Source organism: Protobothrops mucrosquamatus, unplaced genomic scaffold (genome assembly GCF_001527695.2).
Source record: "Protobothrops mucrosquamatus isolate PMUCROS unplaced genomic scaffold, P.Mucros_1.0 scaffold2246, whole genome shotgun sequence".
NCBI classification, from domain to species: domain Eukaryota; kingdom Metazoa; phylum Chordata; class Lepidosauria; order Squamata; family Viperidae; genus Protobothrops; species Protobothrops mucrosquamatus.
In genome coordinates this window covers 157,054-168,612 of record NW_015388335.1, presented here as the reverse complement: position 1 = coordinate 168,612, position 11,559 = coordinate 157,054, and the positions used below count along the sequence as shown (strand labels likewise).

General features: G+C 48.2%; 1 protein-coding gene across 1 annotated transcript in view; it reads left to right on the top strand.

Moving 5' to 3' along the window:
• Window positions 1-1,800: 1,800 nt before the first annotated feature.
• The window catches only part of LOC107295170 (zinc finger protein 721-like), a 112,995-nt gene continuing 103,236 nt past the window's right edge, over window positions 1,801-11,559 (top strand). Inside the window, exons 1-6 of the mRNA XM_029285782.1 lie at window positions 1,801-2,370; window positions 3,224-3,296; window positions 5,789-5,883; window positions 6,100-6,549; window positions 8,543-8,642; window positions 10,324-11,490. Of these exons, the coding sequence (XP_029141615.1) occupies window positions 1,801-2,370; window positions 3,224-3,296; window positions 5,789-5,883; window positions 6,100-6,549; window positions 8,543-8,642; window positions 10,324-11,490 (2,455 nt within the window). The remainder of the gene's footprint in view (window positions 2,371-3,223; window positions 3,297-5,788; window positions 5,884-6,099; window positions 6,550-8,542; window positions 8,643-10,323; window positions 11,491-11,559) is intronic.

Here is an 11,559-nt window from a genome sequence, read left to right as displayed (position 1 = left end):
AAAAAGCCCTTTGGGATAGGCGGGACAAGACAACCGGAATGACTAGATAGAAAAGGAATATTATATTGAGGTGATTATTATCTGTAGTAGTAGTAGTAGAAAAACTTTATACTCAATTGTCATTAAAATAACAAGAATTGTACTAACTTTAAGGTTGGTAAAAAAGAACATTAGGGGAAAAAGAGGAAATCAAGTAAAGTGATTATGTGGATTATAGATTATAGAAATCAACTGTTAGTGAATGTTTCTTAAAGATAAAGCCAGACAACACACTGTTTACCAAATATTAAAGTGATTATGTTAAAAAATTAATAAAACATATATTTTTAAAAAGAATAGAATAATAGAATAGAATAGATTTTTTTGTCACTTTAAATGTCTTCAAAGAAAAAAAACCCAAGAAAGTCCGGCTGCCTCCTGGAAAAGCCCTTTGGGATAGGCGGGAGTGAAAGTTCGCAACCCACAACTCCCCACAACTCTTTCGAAGGTTCTCCTTCGCGTCCCCGTCTCTTCGGGTTGAAGCGAAGCTGCCGTTGCGGCGCCGTCCGGGAGGGGGCGCCCGCGGGAGCGCCGCCGGCTGCAAAGAAGCTAGGGCGGGGACAGGCGGGAGCAGCTGCAGCCGCGCAGCCCGCCGGTCGGCAGGGGAGTCCCCCCCACAAGGCGCCCCGGGCTTCCCCGCCCCACCGGGCGGAACCCCAGGCGGAGAAGATCGGCGGCCTCCTCTTTGCCGCTTGCGGTACGGGCTCCTCCTCCGTGCTCCGCCAGCGCTGCAGGGGGGAGGTGGGCGGCGGGGGCTTCTTCCAGAATAGCGGGCGGAGCGTTGCAAAAGGGAGGCCTCCCCTCCGTCCCGGGAAAGGCGCGCGCCTGCCCGCCTTCCAGCCCGGTCCCGGAGCCTGGCTGCGTGCGTTGCGTTGCGTTGCGTTGCGTTGCATTGCATTGCATTGTGTTGCATCGCATCGCATCCTTTGCTTTCCTTTCCAGCGCGGCGGGAGGGAGGGGGAGGTTCGGCGGGCCGGGGACAACGGGGCTCCGGGGCGAGGAGAAGAAAGGAGCCGATCTCCATCCTTCTCCGTCCCGGGGTGCGCCGATGCAGGGCCGCCGCTGAGCTCTTGCACCCCGAGTGTGTGTGTGTGCGCGTGTGTGTGCGCACAGGGAGCGCGGTGACTCCCGGCTGGCAGCTCAGCTTTTGACTCTTGGGGGGAGAGCAGAAGGGGGCCTGGCCTCTTCCCCAAATAAAGGGGTGGGGGGCAGCTAAAGAGATACCTCTTTTTTAGCTAGAGAAAGAATTGTATTATTTTGGGGGGGGGTTGAGGATTCCATTTTGCTTGAATATGATGCCCATTTCACAACCACATGTCCCTTTTGATGCACAAAAGGAGAGGGGGGGAGAGAAACCTGTGGGTCTATAAAGTGTCCCTATGTTGTTATTCTTTGCATCTGTGTGGGTTGTGTAGCTTGTGGCCTTTTTTCCTAGCTCCCGAGGAGAGAATGACAAATGTTTACTCTTAGAATTTAAAAAGCGAATCTTGGAGAGCCAATGTCTGGTTTTTTGTTTTGTTTTTTATCCTTCTTCAGAGTCTCTAACCTGTTAGGCATTCCTTAGCCCAATTGTGCTAAAAGTGATCTAATTGGATAAATACACAACTCTGGCTTTCGGAAAGCAGACAGGGGGAGAAAGGAGCCTCAAAAAGAACTGGAAGAGGAGGGATCAGAAGAAAGGCTTGCCTCTCCCATTCAGTCGGCCAAAGCAAGCAACTTTAGGAACCATCTGCAAAGATCAAAAGAGATCCATTCATTGGGATGGAGGAGAGCTGGGACGCACAGTGGGAGCCATTTCTTGAGACCCAATCCATCCACGCAGGCAGGAACGTGGAGATTTCTCCCTGGGAAGACCCCAAGGCCTTTCTGGCCTGCTTCAAGCAGGTGGCCACAGCCTGCAGGTGGCCCAGAGAAGAGTGGGTGGCCCATCTCCTGCCGGCCCTTTGTGGAGACGCTGAAGAGGCCTTGCAGAGCCTGGACACCATTCATCAAGAGGATTATGAGAGCGTGAAGGCCGCCATCTTGAGGGGAGATGCGGTGAAAAGGGAAGGGAAACGTCAGCGTTTCAGACAGTTCTACTGTCAGGAAGTGGAAGACCCACGAAAGGTCCAAAGCCATCTCCAGGAGCTTTGCCACCAGTGGCTGAAGCCGGAGAGACACACCAAGGATCAGATCCTGGAGCTCTTGATTTTGGAGCAGTTCCTGGCCAGTTTACCTCCGAAACTTCAGGACTGGGTTCAGTCAAAGAGGCCGCACACAAGTTCCCAGGCTGTGGCTCTGATGGAGAACTTCCTTAGGAGCCAGCCAGAAGTCAAATCCAAGCCGGGTCAGGTATGAGTTGACGATTCAACTTTCATTTTAATTCCTATTCACACCCCGTTAAAATGTCAACTTTTTGAGACGTCCAGAAATCAGACTAAGATCAATCACTTCAGAATTTTTTCCCCACTTTTAATGTAACATATAAGTTGTACGGTTCGATTGAAAAACAAAGTGAAATCTTCTAGGGGGGAAAAAATAAAAATAAACAACTTACAATTAAGGTTGCAAATGGTGACCATGTCATCAAGGGGCACTGCAACTGGTTGCAAATATGAACTGGTTGCCAAATGCTCAGGTCGCGACCGTCGGGGTGCTGAGATGGTCAGAATTCCGAGGATCAGTAGTAACTACCATATAATAATAATAATAATAATAATAATAATAATAATAATAATAATAATAATAATAATAAATATTATTATTATTAATAATAATAATAATAACAACAACAACGTTGGAAGGGACCTTGGAGGTCATCTAGTCCAACCCCCTGCTCAGGCAGGAAACCCTATACCAAGGGTAGGCAACCTTGGCTCTTTTGTGACTCGTGGACTTCAACTCCCAGAATTCCTGAGCCAGCGACTGGCTGTCCAGTCTCTTCTTAAAAACTTCCAGTGTTGGAGCATTCACTGCTTCTGGAGGCAGGTTGTTCCACTGGTTAATTGTTCTAACTTGTTCAGGACTATCATAACTTCGAGTAGTCGCTGAATAAATGGTCGTAGGACACAGACCCCTTGTAACTAGGTTCCTCTTAGTGAGCCTCAGAAAGACTCAAGGACCTGGTGTGATTGTGTGGGCTTGTGGGATGTTTGTGGCAAAAATCAGCTCTTTCTTCCGAGTGAAACTCTCGTCCTTGTTTCAGGAGCCCTTGAAAGAGAAAGATGTCATTTTCTTACATGAAGAAGAATCTGCGGAGGCCGTGGAGATCGAACATGGTGAGATGGAGATCAGCACCGTTAAATAAATGCAAATAAATATATAATTTAATAAATAAATAACGTGCTGGGTAAGGATTTTCCCGAAACATAACAAGCAGTTGTACAAATACAGTAATACAGTGTTTCCCAACAGCGCTGTATTACATAATTAAAGCTTTTGGCCTAGCTTAGGGGTAGGCAACCTTGGCTCTTTTATGACTCATGGACTTCAACTCCCAGAATTCCTGAGCCAGCCATGCTGAGGGAAAAAGGAGAGTTTCCAAGCTGAGACATGCTGGCTCAGGAATTCTGGGAGTTGAAGTCCACGAGTCATAAAAGAGCCAAGGTTGCCTACCTCTGTCCTAGCCGTATGTTCCCTGCCAGACGTGTTTAATTTAATTACATTTTAATTTAACTTACTCATTTATTCACTTTAGAATTCATATGGTTTTAACCAATCAGTCAACTTTGATGCAGAGGTAGTACAGGAACTGAGGCTATAACAAGGACAACCCCCCACGACCACCAGTCTCACATTGTGACACAGTGCTACGGTACTCCCAACTGGTTTATCTCTTTCCTTATGTAGGTTACATTTGGTTTAAGAAGCCAGCATTTCTTCCTAAATACAGTGTCTACGTTCAGCTAAATACAAAACCAGTTTGGTCTTACTGGTTAAGACACCGGGCTAGAAAGTGAGAGACTGGGAGTTCCAGTCCTGCCTTGGCCATGAAAGCCAGCTGGGTGACTTTGGGCCAGTCGTTCCTTCAGTCCAGCCCACCTCACAGGGTTGTTGTTGTTGTGGGGAAAATAGGAGGAGGAAGGTGTGTTGGATACGTTCGTCGCCTTTAGTTATTTGTACAAATAATAAAGGCGGGGATACAAATAACGAAAAACTCCCCACAAAAACGGCGAGATCATTAGGATGATTTAAATGCACGAAAAGCACCGTTTGAAATACTTCAGACTTAAAAGAACAGTTATGAATGTCACAATTTTGAAACGAAAACTGCCTTTTCCAAAAGTTTTGAGAGTAAAAGAAAACTCATCCACTCTTAAACATCCAGCTGCTTGTGCGACTATCTTGTGTTTTTTTTAAAAAAAAATATTTTGTCACCTCAAGACAACCAAATGTGCCGAATATCCCTGCCTCCTATTTTCCCCATCACAACAATCCTGTGAGGTTGGTTGGGTTGGGAGAGAGGGACCGGGCCCACGGTCACCCAGCTGGCTTCCATATCTGAGACAGGACCAGAACCCACAATCTCCTGGTTTCTGGACCAGCATTCTCACCGCAACACCAAAATGACTCTTTGGCTTTATTCACGGAGAGAAGCTTGGAGAGCAGCTATCCCTTGCTTTCTATTATTTAATTTCCCTTATCTAATTATTGCTTTCATACTATGCCAGGGGTTCCCAACCGGAGGTGCGAGACGATATCCCAGGGGGTGCAAAAACTTGGGTTTTCAAAATTATAGCATATATGCATTGTTTGTTGCCGTTGTTTCGAACTTTTGTAAGGGGTGCCAGAATATATCAGAAGCGTTCTAGGGGTGCATGTCAGAGCATGCATAGTCTTACTGTGCTGAGGTAACCCAGGATAATAATAATAATAATAATAATAATAATAATAATAATAATAATAATAATAATAATAATAATAATAATAATAATAATAATAATAATAATAAAAAGTTGGAAGGGACCTTGGAGGTCATCTAGTCCAGCCCCCTGCTCAGGCAAGAAACCCTATACCATTTCAGACAAATGGCTGTCCAGTCTCTTCTTAAAAACTTCCAGTGTTGGAGCATTCACCACTTCTGGAGGCAGGTTGTCCCACTGGTTAATTGTTCTAACTGTCAGGAAGTTTCTCCTTAGTTCTAGGTTGCTTCTCTCCTTGATTAGTTTCCATCCGTTGCTTCTTGTCCTGCCTTCAGGTGCTTTGGAGAATAGCTTGACTCCCTCTTCTTTGGGGCAGCCCCTGAGATACTGGAAGACTGCTATCATGTCCCCCCTCGTCCTTCTCTTCATTAAACTAGACATACCCAATTCCAGCAACCGTTCCTTATATGTTTTAGCCTCCAGTCCCCTAATCATCTTTGTTGCTCTTCTCTGTACTCTTTCTAGAGTCTCAAGTAAATACAGAAAACAATGGTCTGTATTAAATGGTGGTTTATATTACAATATCTACAAATATACACTAGGAACAAGATACCAACATGTGGCCATTCAGCAAACTCCAATACACAGCAATTACAGCAGGAAACGGACGAGAGAGAAAGACTCCAGCAAGGCCTTCCCTTTTATACTCAAGCTCTTAAAGGGATACAGACTCCTCCTGAGTCATTCCTAACATTGCATCATTCATCTCATATTATACAAGCTGGTTAGCTTCTAAATCATTACCTTTGACAGTGCGGGGTATAGAAAAGGTTGGGAGCCCCTGTACTATGCTGTGTCCCAGAATGTCCTGCTAAAAGCAATCTAATATGAGTGTATTCTAACTGTAGGTTTTAGAGGGCAGCGGATGGAGAAAACGCTGAAAGAAGTAGAAGCCGGAAGTCCAAATTTAGAAGAGGAAGTCGATGGAGGGACACTGCCGAGTGTAACTCAACCTCGGTCTGGGTCTGAGCGACAGCCGGAATGGGCAGCACCTCAGAAGAACAAAAACGATCCATTTTGGAGGGTGGAAGAGAGCTGGGAAGTCCATTGGCAGCAGTTCCTCCAGACATCACAACCCGCTCCCAATGGATGGAAGAATCCGAGAAGGTCAGAGGAGTCTCCCTGGGAAAACCCCAAGGCTTTTCTGCTCTCCTTTGAGCGAGTGGCCAAAGCTTGCCGCTGGCCTAGAGAAGAATGGGCCGCCCAACTCTTCCCAGCCTTGAGCGGAGAAGCAGAAGAGGCCGTTCAAAACCTGGAAAACCAAGAGCAGGAAAACTACGGCAAAGTGAAGGCCGCCATCTTGCGAGGGGAAGCCCTGACGACGGAGATGCAACGCCAACATTTTCGGCAGTTCTGCTGCCAGGAGGTGGGAGACCCCAGGAGACTTTACGGCCAACTCCATAAGCTGTGTCTCCAATGGCTGAAGCCAGAGAGACACACCAAGGAACAGATCCTGGAGCTGCTGATCCTGGAGCAGTTCCTGGTCAGCCTCCCACCGGACCTCCGGAGCTGGATCCGAGCAGGAAGGCCAGACACGTGTTCCCAGGCGGTGGCCCTGGTGGAGGACTTCTTGGCAAGCCTGCAAGAGGCCAAATCTGGATCCTATCAGGTAGGATCCTAATTCCAGAACTGACAGCACAGAATCCGAATTAGGCTTCTAGAATTGCCTGCATCTAATCGGTTGCAAATGTGTTGCATTCGTAAAATAATACAGGGCCGAAAGTCAGCTTTTTAAGTGAAATGCACAAAAAGTGGTTCTTTCTTTATTTTCTACACAGCTGTGTGGCCTGAAATAACTTGTTTCATGTGGAGGCAATTCACAGGACTGCTTTTCCAGCTTTGGGAAGGTCAAACTGTTATATGGGAATCATGAGGAGTTTAATATTTTACATACAGCTACTCCTTGCTTAAAGTCTAGTCCAGGGGTAGGCCACCTTGGCTCTTTTATGACTCGTGGACTTCAACTCCCAGAATTCCTGAGCCAGCCTGGCTCAGCTTGGTAACCTCTCCCTTTCCCCTCAGCATGGCTGGCTCAGGAATTCTGGGAGTTGAAGTCCACGAGTCATAAAAGAGCCAAGGTTGCCTACCCCTGGCCTAGTCGCTTAATGGCTGTTTGAAGCCTTTCAATCCATCAGCATAGAGTCAGAAGGGACCTTGGAGATCTTCTAGTCCAACCCCCTGCTCAAGCAGGAGACTCCATACCATTTCAGACAAGTGACTGTCCAGTCTCTTCTTTAAAAAGCTCCAGTGATAGAGCACCCGCAACTTTTGAAGGCGGGCTAAGCTGTTCCACTGGTTAATTGTTCTCATCCTCAGGAAACTTCTCCTTAGTTCTAGGTTGCTTCTCTCTCCCTGATTAGTTTCCATCCATTGTTTCTTGTCTTGTCTTCTGGTGCTTTGGGAAAGCACTAAAAAATACCTCCCCCAACGGTACTTAGGACCCAGTTTTGAAGTATACCGCCCTCTGCTGGGGGGGGTCATATGATTGCATTTGGGGCCGCTTGGTACCTGGTTCACCTTTATGGCTTTTGTTAGCATCCTGTAGCCACGTGAGTACAATCTTCATCATTTTTTTCGCTGGTGTCCGGTGTTTACTTCTGGTTTCCTGCAAAAACAAAAAACAAAAAAAAAACCCACCCTTCGGATAAAACAGATTTGCTAAATGACTGCTGCAAAAAAGTAATACAATTGGACACAGTCACACAATCCGCTTAACAACCCCTTATACTAGTGATGGTGAACCTTTTAGAGACCGAGTGCCCAAACTGCAACCCAAAACCCACTTATTTATCATCAGGTGCCAGGTGGGCAGGGCCCACTGGGTGGGCATGGCTGTGGTGGTCATGCAAGACTGGGTGGGTGTGGCCTAGGTGGGCGTGGTCACCTCGATGTTGCTCATGGGGATGGATGCCTGTGGGGGCCAGGCAGGGTTCGGGGAGATCCAGGGGGTCTCTGGCAGGTGGGGCAGTGGGCAGGAGGCTCATCCTGCGGGGGTGAGGCGAGGCGAGGCAGGGCAGGGGGTGCCATTGTCGCAGGGCAAGGCGAGGCAGGGGCCGGGGTGGCTGCTGGCTGACACCATCGGCCCCCGCACACAGAGGCCAGCAAGTGCATGGGGGCCAACAGTGTCTGTCAGCATCCATAGCCTGCCGGCCCCTCAACCGGCGCACTCTAGGGCCCCGCAGCCCACCACCAGAAGTTAAGAGAAGCCGCCTCTCAGCTGGACAGATGGCCGACAGCTGAGGAGGCGATGCAGTGGGTTGTGCCCGGGAAAAGGAGAGCATGCGAGGCCAGGAGGGATGGGACAGAGGGGAGGGAAACCCGCCATGCATCTGGCCACGTGGGATCTCGATGAGTTAGCAGGCGGCTGGTTGAAGAGGGACGGTTGCCATCTCCGGGGCATGGCGCGCGTGCCCACAGAGAGGGCTCTGAGTGCCGCCTCTGGCACGCGTGCCATAGGGTCGCCACCACTGCCTTATACTGTTTTGCATCCTGACTGATTCTGGGCAGCGCTTTGATGGATAAGGGAGTGGATGAGTTTTTTTGGGGTTTTTTAATGGTAAAATCTATCTGAATGGATCTTCTGTCTTGTCTCCCTGTTTCAGGGGCTGCTGAAGGACGACCCTGTGGATTTTGATCCTGCAGAGGAAGAACTCTTGGAAACCATGAAGAGGGAAAGGGTTGAAATGGAGATCAGTATGTTGGGTAAGGATTCCCAGGGCGACAGGAAATGTATGAGTGTGACAAAGGAAATTGAATATGTAAGACCTCACATACAGGATAGACCTCCAAGATCTCACCAGTTAAAGCAGGAGAGTGACTGATACTGGGAGGTTCTTGGTGGCCTCTGAGCTTGGTTGTCCCAAAGGGGCTTTTTCAAGAGGCAACTGGACTTTCTTGTTGTTTTTTTCTCTGAAGACGTTTCGCTTCTCATCCAAGAAGCTTCCTCAACTCTGACTGGATGGTGGGGGAATGGAAGGATTTACATTTCTTGCAGACAGCCAGTCATTTGCATTCTTTTAGAGCAGTGGTTCTCAACCTATGGGTCGTGACCCCATTTGGAGTCGATCGACCATTTCACGGGGGTCGCCAAGCAAGGCTGTCCGCCATTTTTTTGTCTGCCATTTTTTTCCCCTTTTCCAGCGGGTGCCTTACCTCCCTTGGGCTGGGCCAGCTGGTGGTCGGCCTGCTCCGTCTCTGCCGCTTGCCAGCTACGCCTCGGCCGGCGCAGGAGGCGGAACCACGCATGCGCGGCGCTCCCGGGCAGGGAAAGTCCTCGACTTACAACCGGTTGGGTAGTCCTCGACTTACGACCGGTTTAGTTCTCGACTTATGACCGGTTTAGTCCTCGACTTACGACCGGTTGGGGGTCGCAGCATTAAAAAGGTTGAGAACCACTGTTTTGGAGAGTCATTGAAGCCACTTAAGGCCTGGAGGAACGTTGTCCATGGGGTTGCGATGGGTCGGACACGACTTTGCAAGTAATAATAATAATGAGGCCACTTGGAGGTTTATCTGTGTCCTCAGGGTCACCTGAGTAGTGCAAATGGATGTGGAGCCTTTTTGGAACTGCTGATAAACCTCCAAATGGCCTCAACGACTCTCTAAATAAGGAAACAAACGACCAGCTGTCTATTTGCCTTCCTGCCAGCCTTGTCTGGGGAGGCTTGGGGGGTGGTAATGGCTGGCTGTTTAAGGCTCTGGGCCTTTACTTAGACCAAGGGTCTTCAAACTTGGCCCTTTTCTGACTTGTGGACTTCAACTCCCAGAATTCCTCAGCCAGGCACGTGTGCCTGGCTGAGGAATTCTGGGAGTTGAAGTCCACAAGTCAGAAAAGAGCCAAGTTTGAAGACCCCTGACTTAGGCCCTATACCACTGCTGAGGAGCGTCTCTATGCTGGGTAGCCAAAAGGGGAAAGATGGCGGCAGGTAGGCGGGTGGGTAGAGTCGAAGAACCCGTGCAGTGGTAAACAACCAAGTGCTCCATCTTTGTGACCTCAGGGCTGCTGCAAAGGTTGTGACTTCAGGATCAGGGATTGAGTACCCTTCGTTCAGCGCCACCGTAACTTCAAACGGCCGCTGAGCCATTGGTCATAAATCAAAAGACGACCTCCATTCCGGACAGCATGTTCATTATTTGATTTATGGTGTCATTTTACAGCTATTCGTTTCCTCCGGCTTGTTGTTTTTACCCAGATGGTTGGCTTGCCATCGTTTTATGACTTGCATACTCCCAAGAGTCAATAATTTACAGTGGGGTGTGGTTCCTCTCGGCGACCAGAGGGAAACAACCTTGGAAGAAAATTCCAACCGAAAGGAAGTTAAAGGGCATGGTGAAAATAAGTAATCAAGGCATGGTTTTAAAAATGGTTTCTCTTCCTCGTCAGGTAATGGATGGGAAAGTGAGATCAAGATGGATGATTGTCTGGGTGAAGATGAAAAGCTGGAAGCTTCCTCCGGGATAGATTCTCCCAAATGCTCTGTGGATCCGCCATTAAACTTCCGGTCAAAAAAGCAGACCCGGAAGTCGCCTGTAGAGAACGAGAAGGAACGTCTTTTGCTGCCCAGAAAAATTTCTGCTGCCGTTATTGGAAAGACCACTTTATCCAGCAAGGATAAAACGCCTTTGTTCTCTAAGTACGGTAGGAAATACCACTACAGGGTGGAGCTTGACATGATCGACTCCTCGGAGGACTTTGAAGAATGGCCTAGCTCCGAGGAAGACCTCCAGTGTGTTTCTGACTTTTGGGGAAAGGCAGAAAACAGAAGAATTGAGAAAAAGTGTCAGTTTCCTGGGGGTAGAAACGGGAGTCACTTCCACAGATATCAGCGTAGTTATCTAGAGGAAAAAGATGACCCTTCTCTCGAGTACGTCGAGACCTTCAGTGGTGCAAACTCGCTAAATATCATTCAGGCCCCTGATCACGCTGAAAGGAAAGTGTATGAATGCTCTCGGTGCGAGAAACGCTTTGGTAAATTTAGCCAGTGGAATCAACATCAGAAAATCCACACCGGAGAAAAACCGTACGAGTGTTCCCAGTGTGGAAGGTGTTTCAATCAAGCAGGAAATTTGAAGACCCACCAGAAAATTCATACAGGAGAGAGACCCTACCGATGTGCCCAGTGTGGGAAAAGCTTCAATCAGGCAGGAAATCTGAAGACCCACCAGAAAATTCATACGGGGGAGAGACCCTATCAATGTTCCCAGTGTGGGAAAAGCTTCACCCGAGGGATCCTTTTGAAGATACACCAAAGGATTCATACTGGAGAAACACCCTACAAATGTTCCGAGTGCGGGAAAGGATTCAATGAGATGCGTAACTTAAAAAGGCACCAGAGAATTCATACCGGAGAGAAACCTTACAGATGTTCCCAGTGTGGGAAATGCTTCACTGAGGCAGATGTTTTGAAGATACACCAAAGAACACACACCGGAGAGCGGCCGTACAAGTGCTCGGAGTGTGGGAAATCCTTCAATAAATCGGGAACCTTGAGGAGACATCAAAGAATTCATACCGGAGAGAAACCCTACACATGTTCTCAGTGCGGGAAAGGTTTCAACCAGATGGGAACTTTGAAAAAACATCAGCGGCTTCATCCCGGAGAGAAACACTACAAATGTT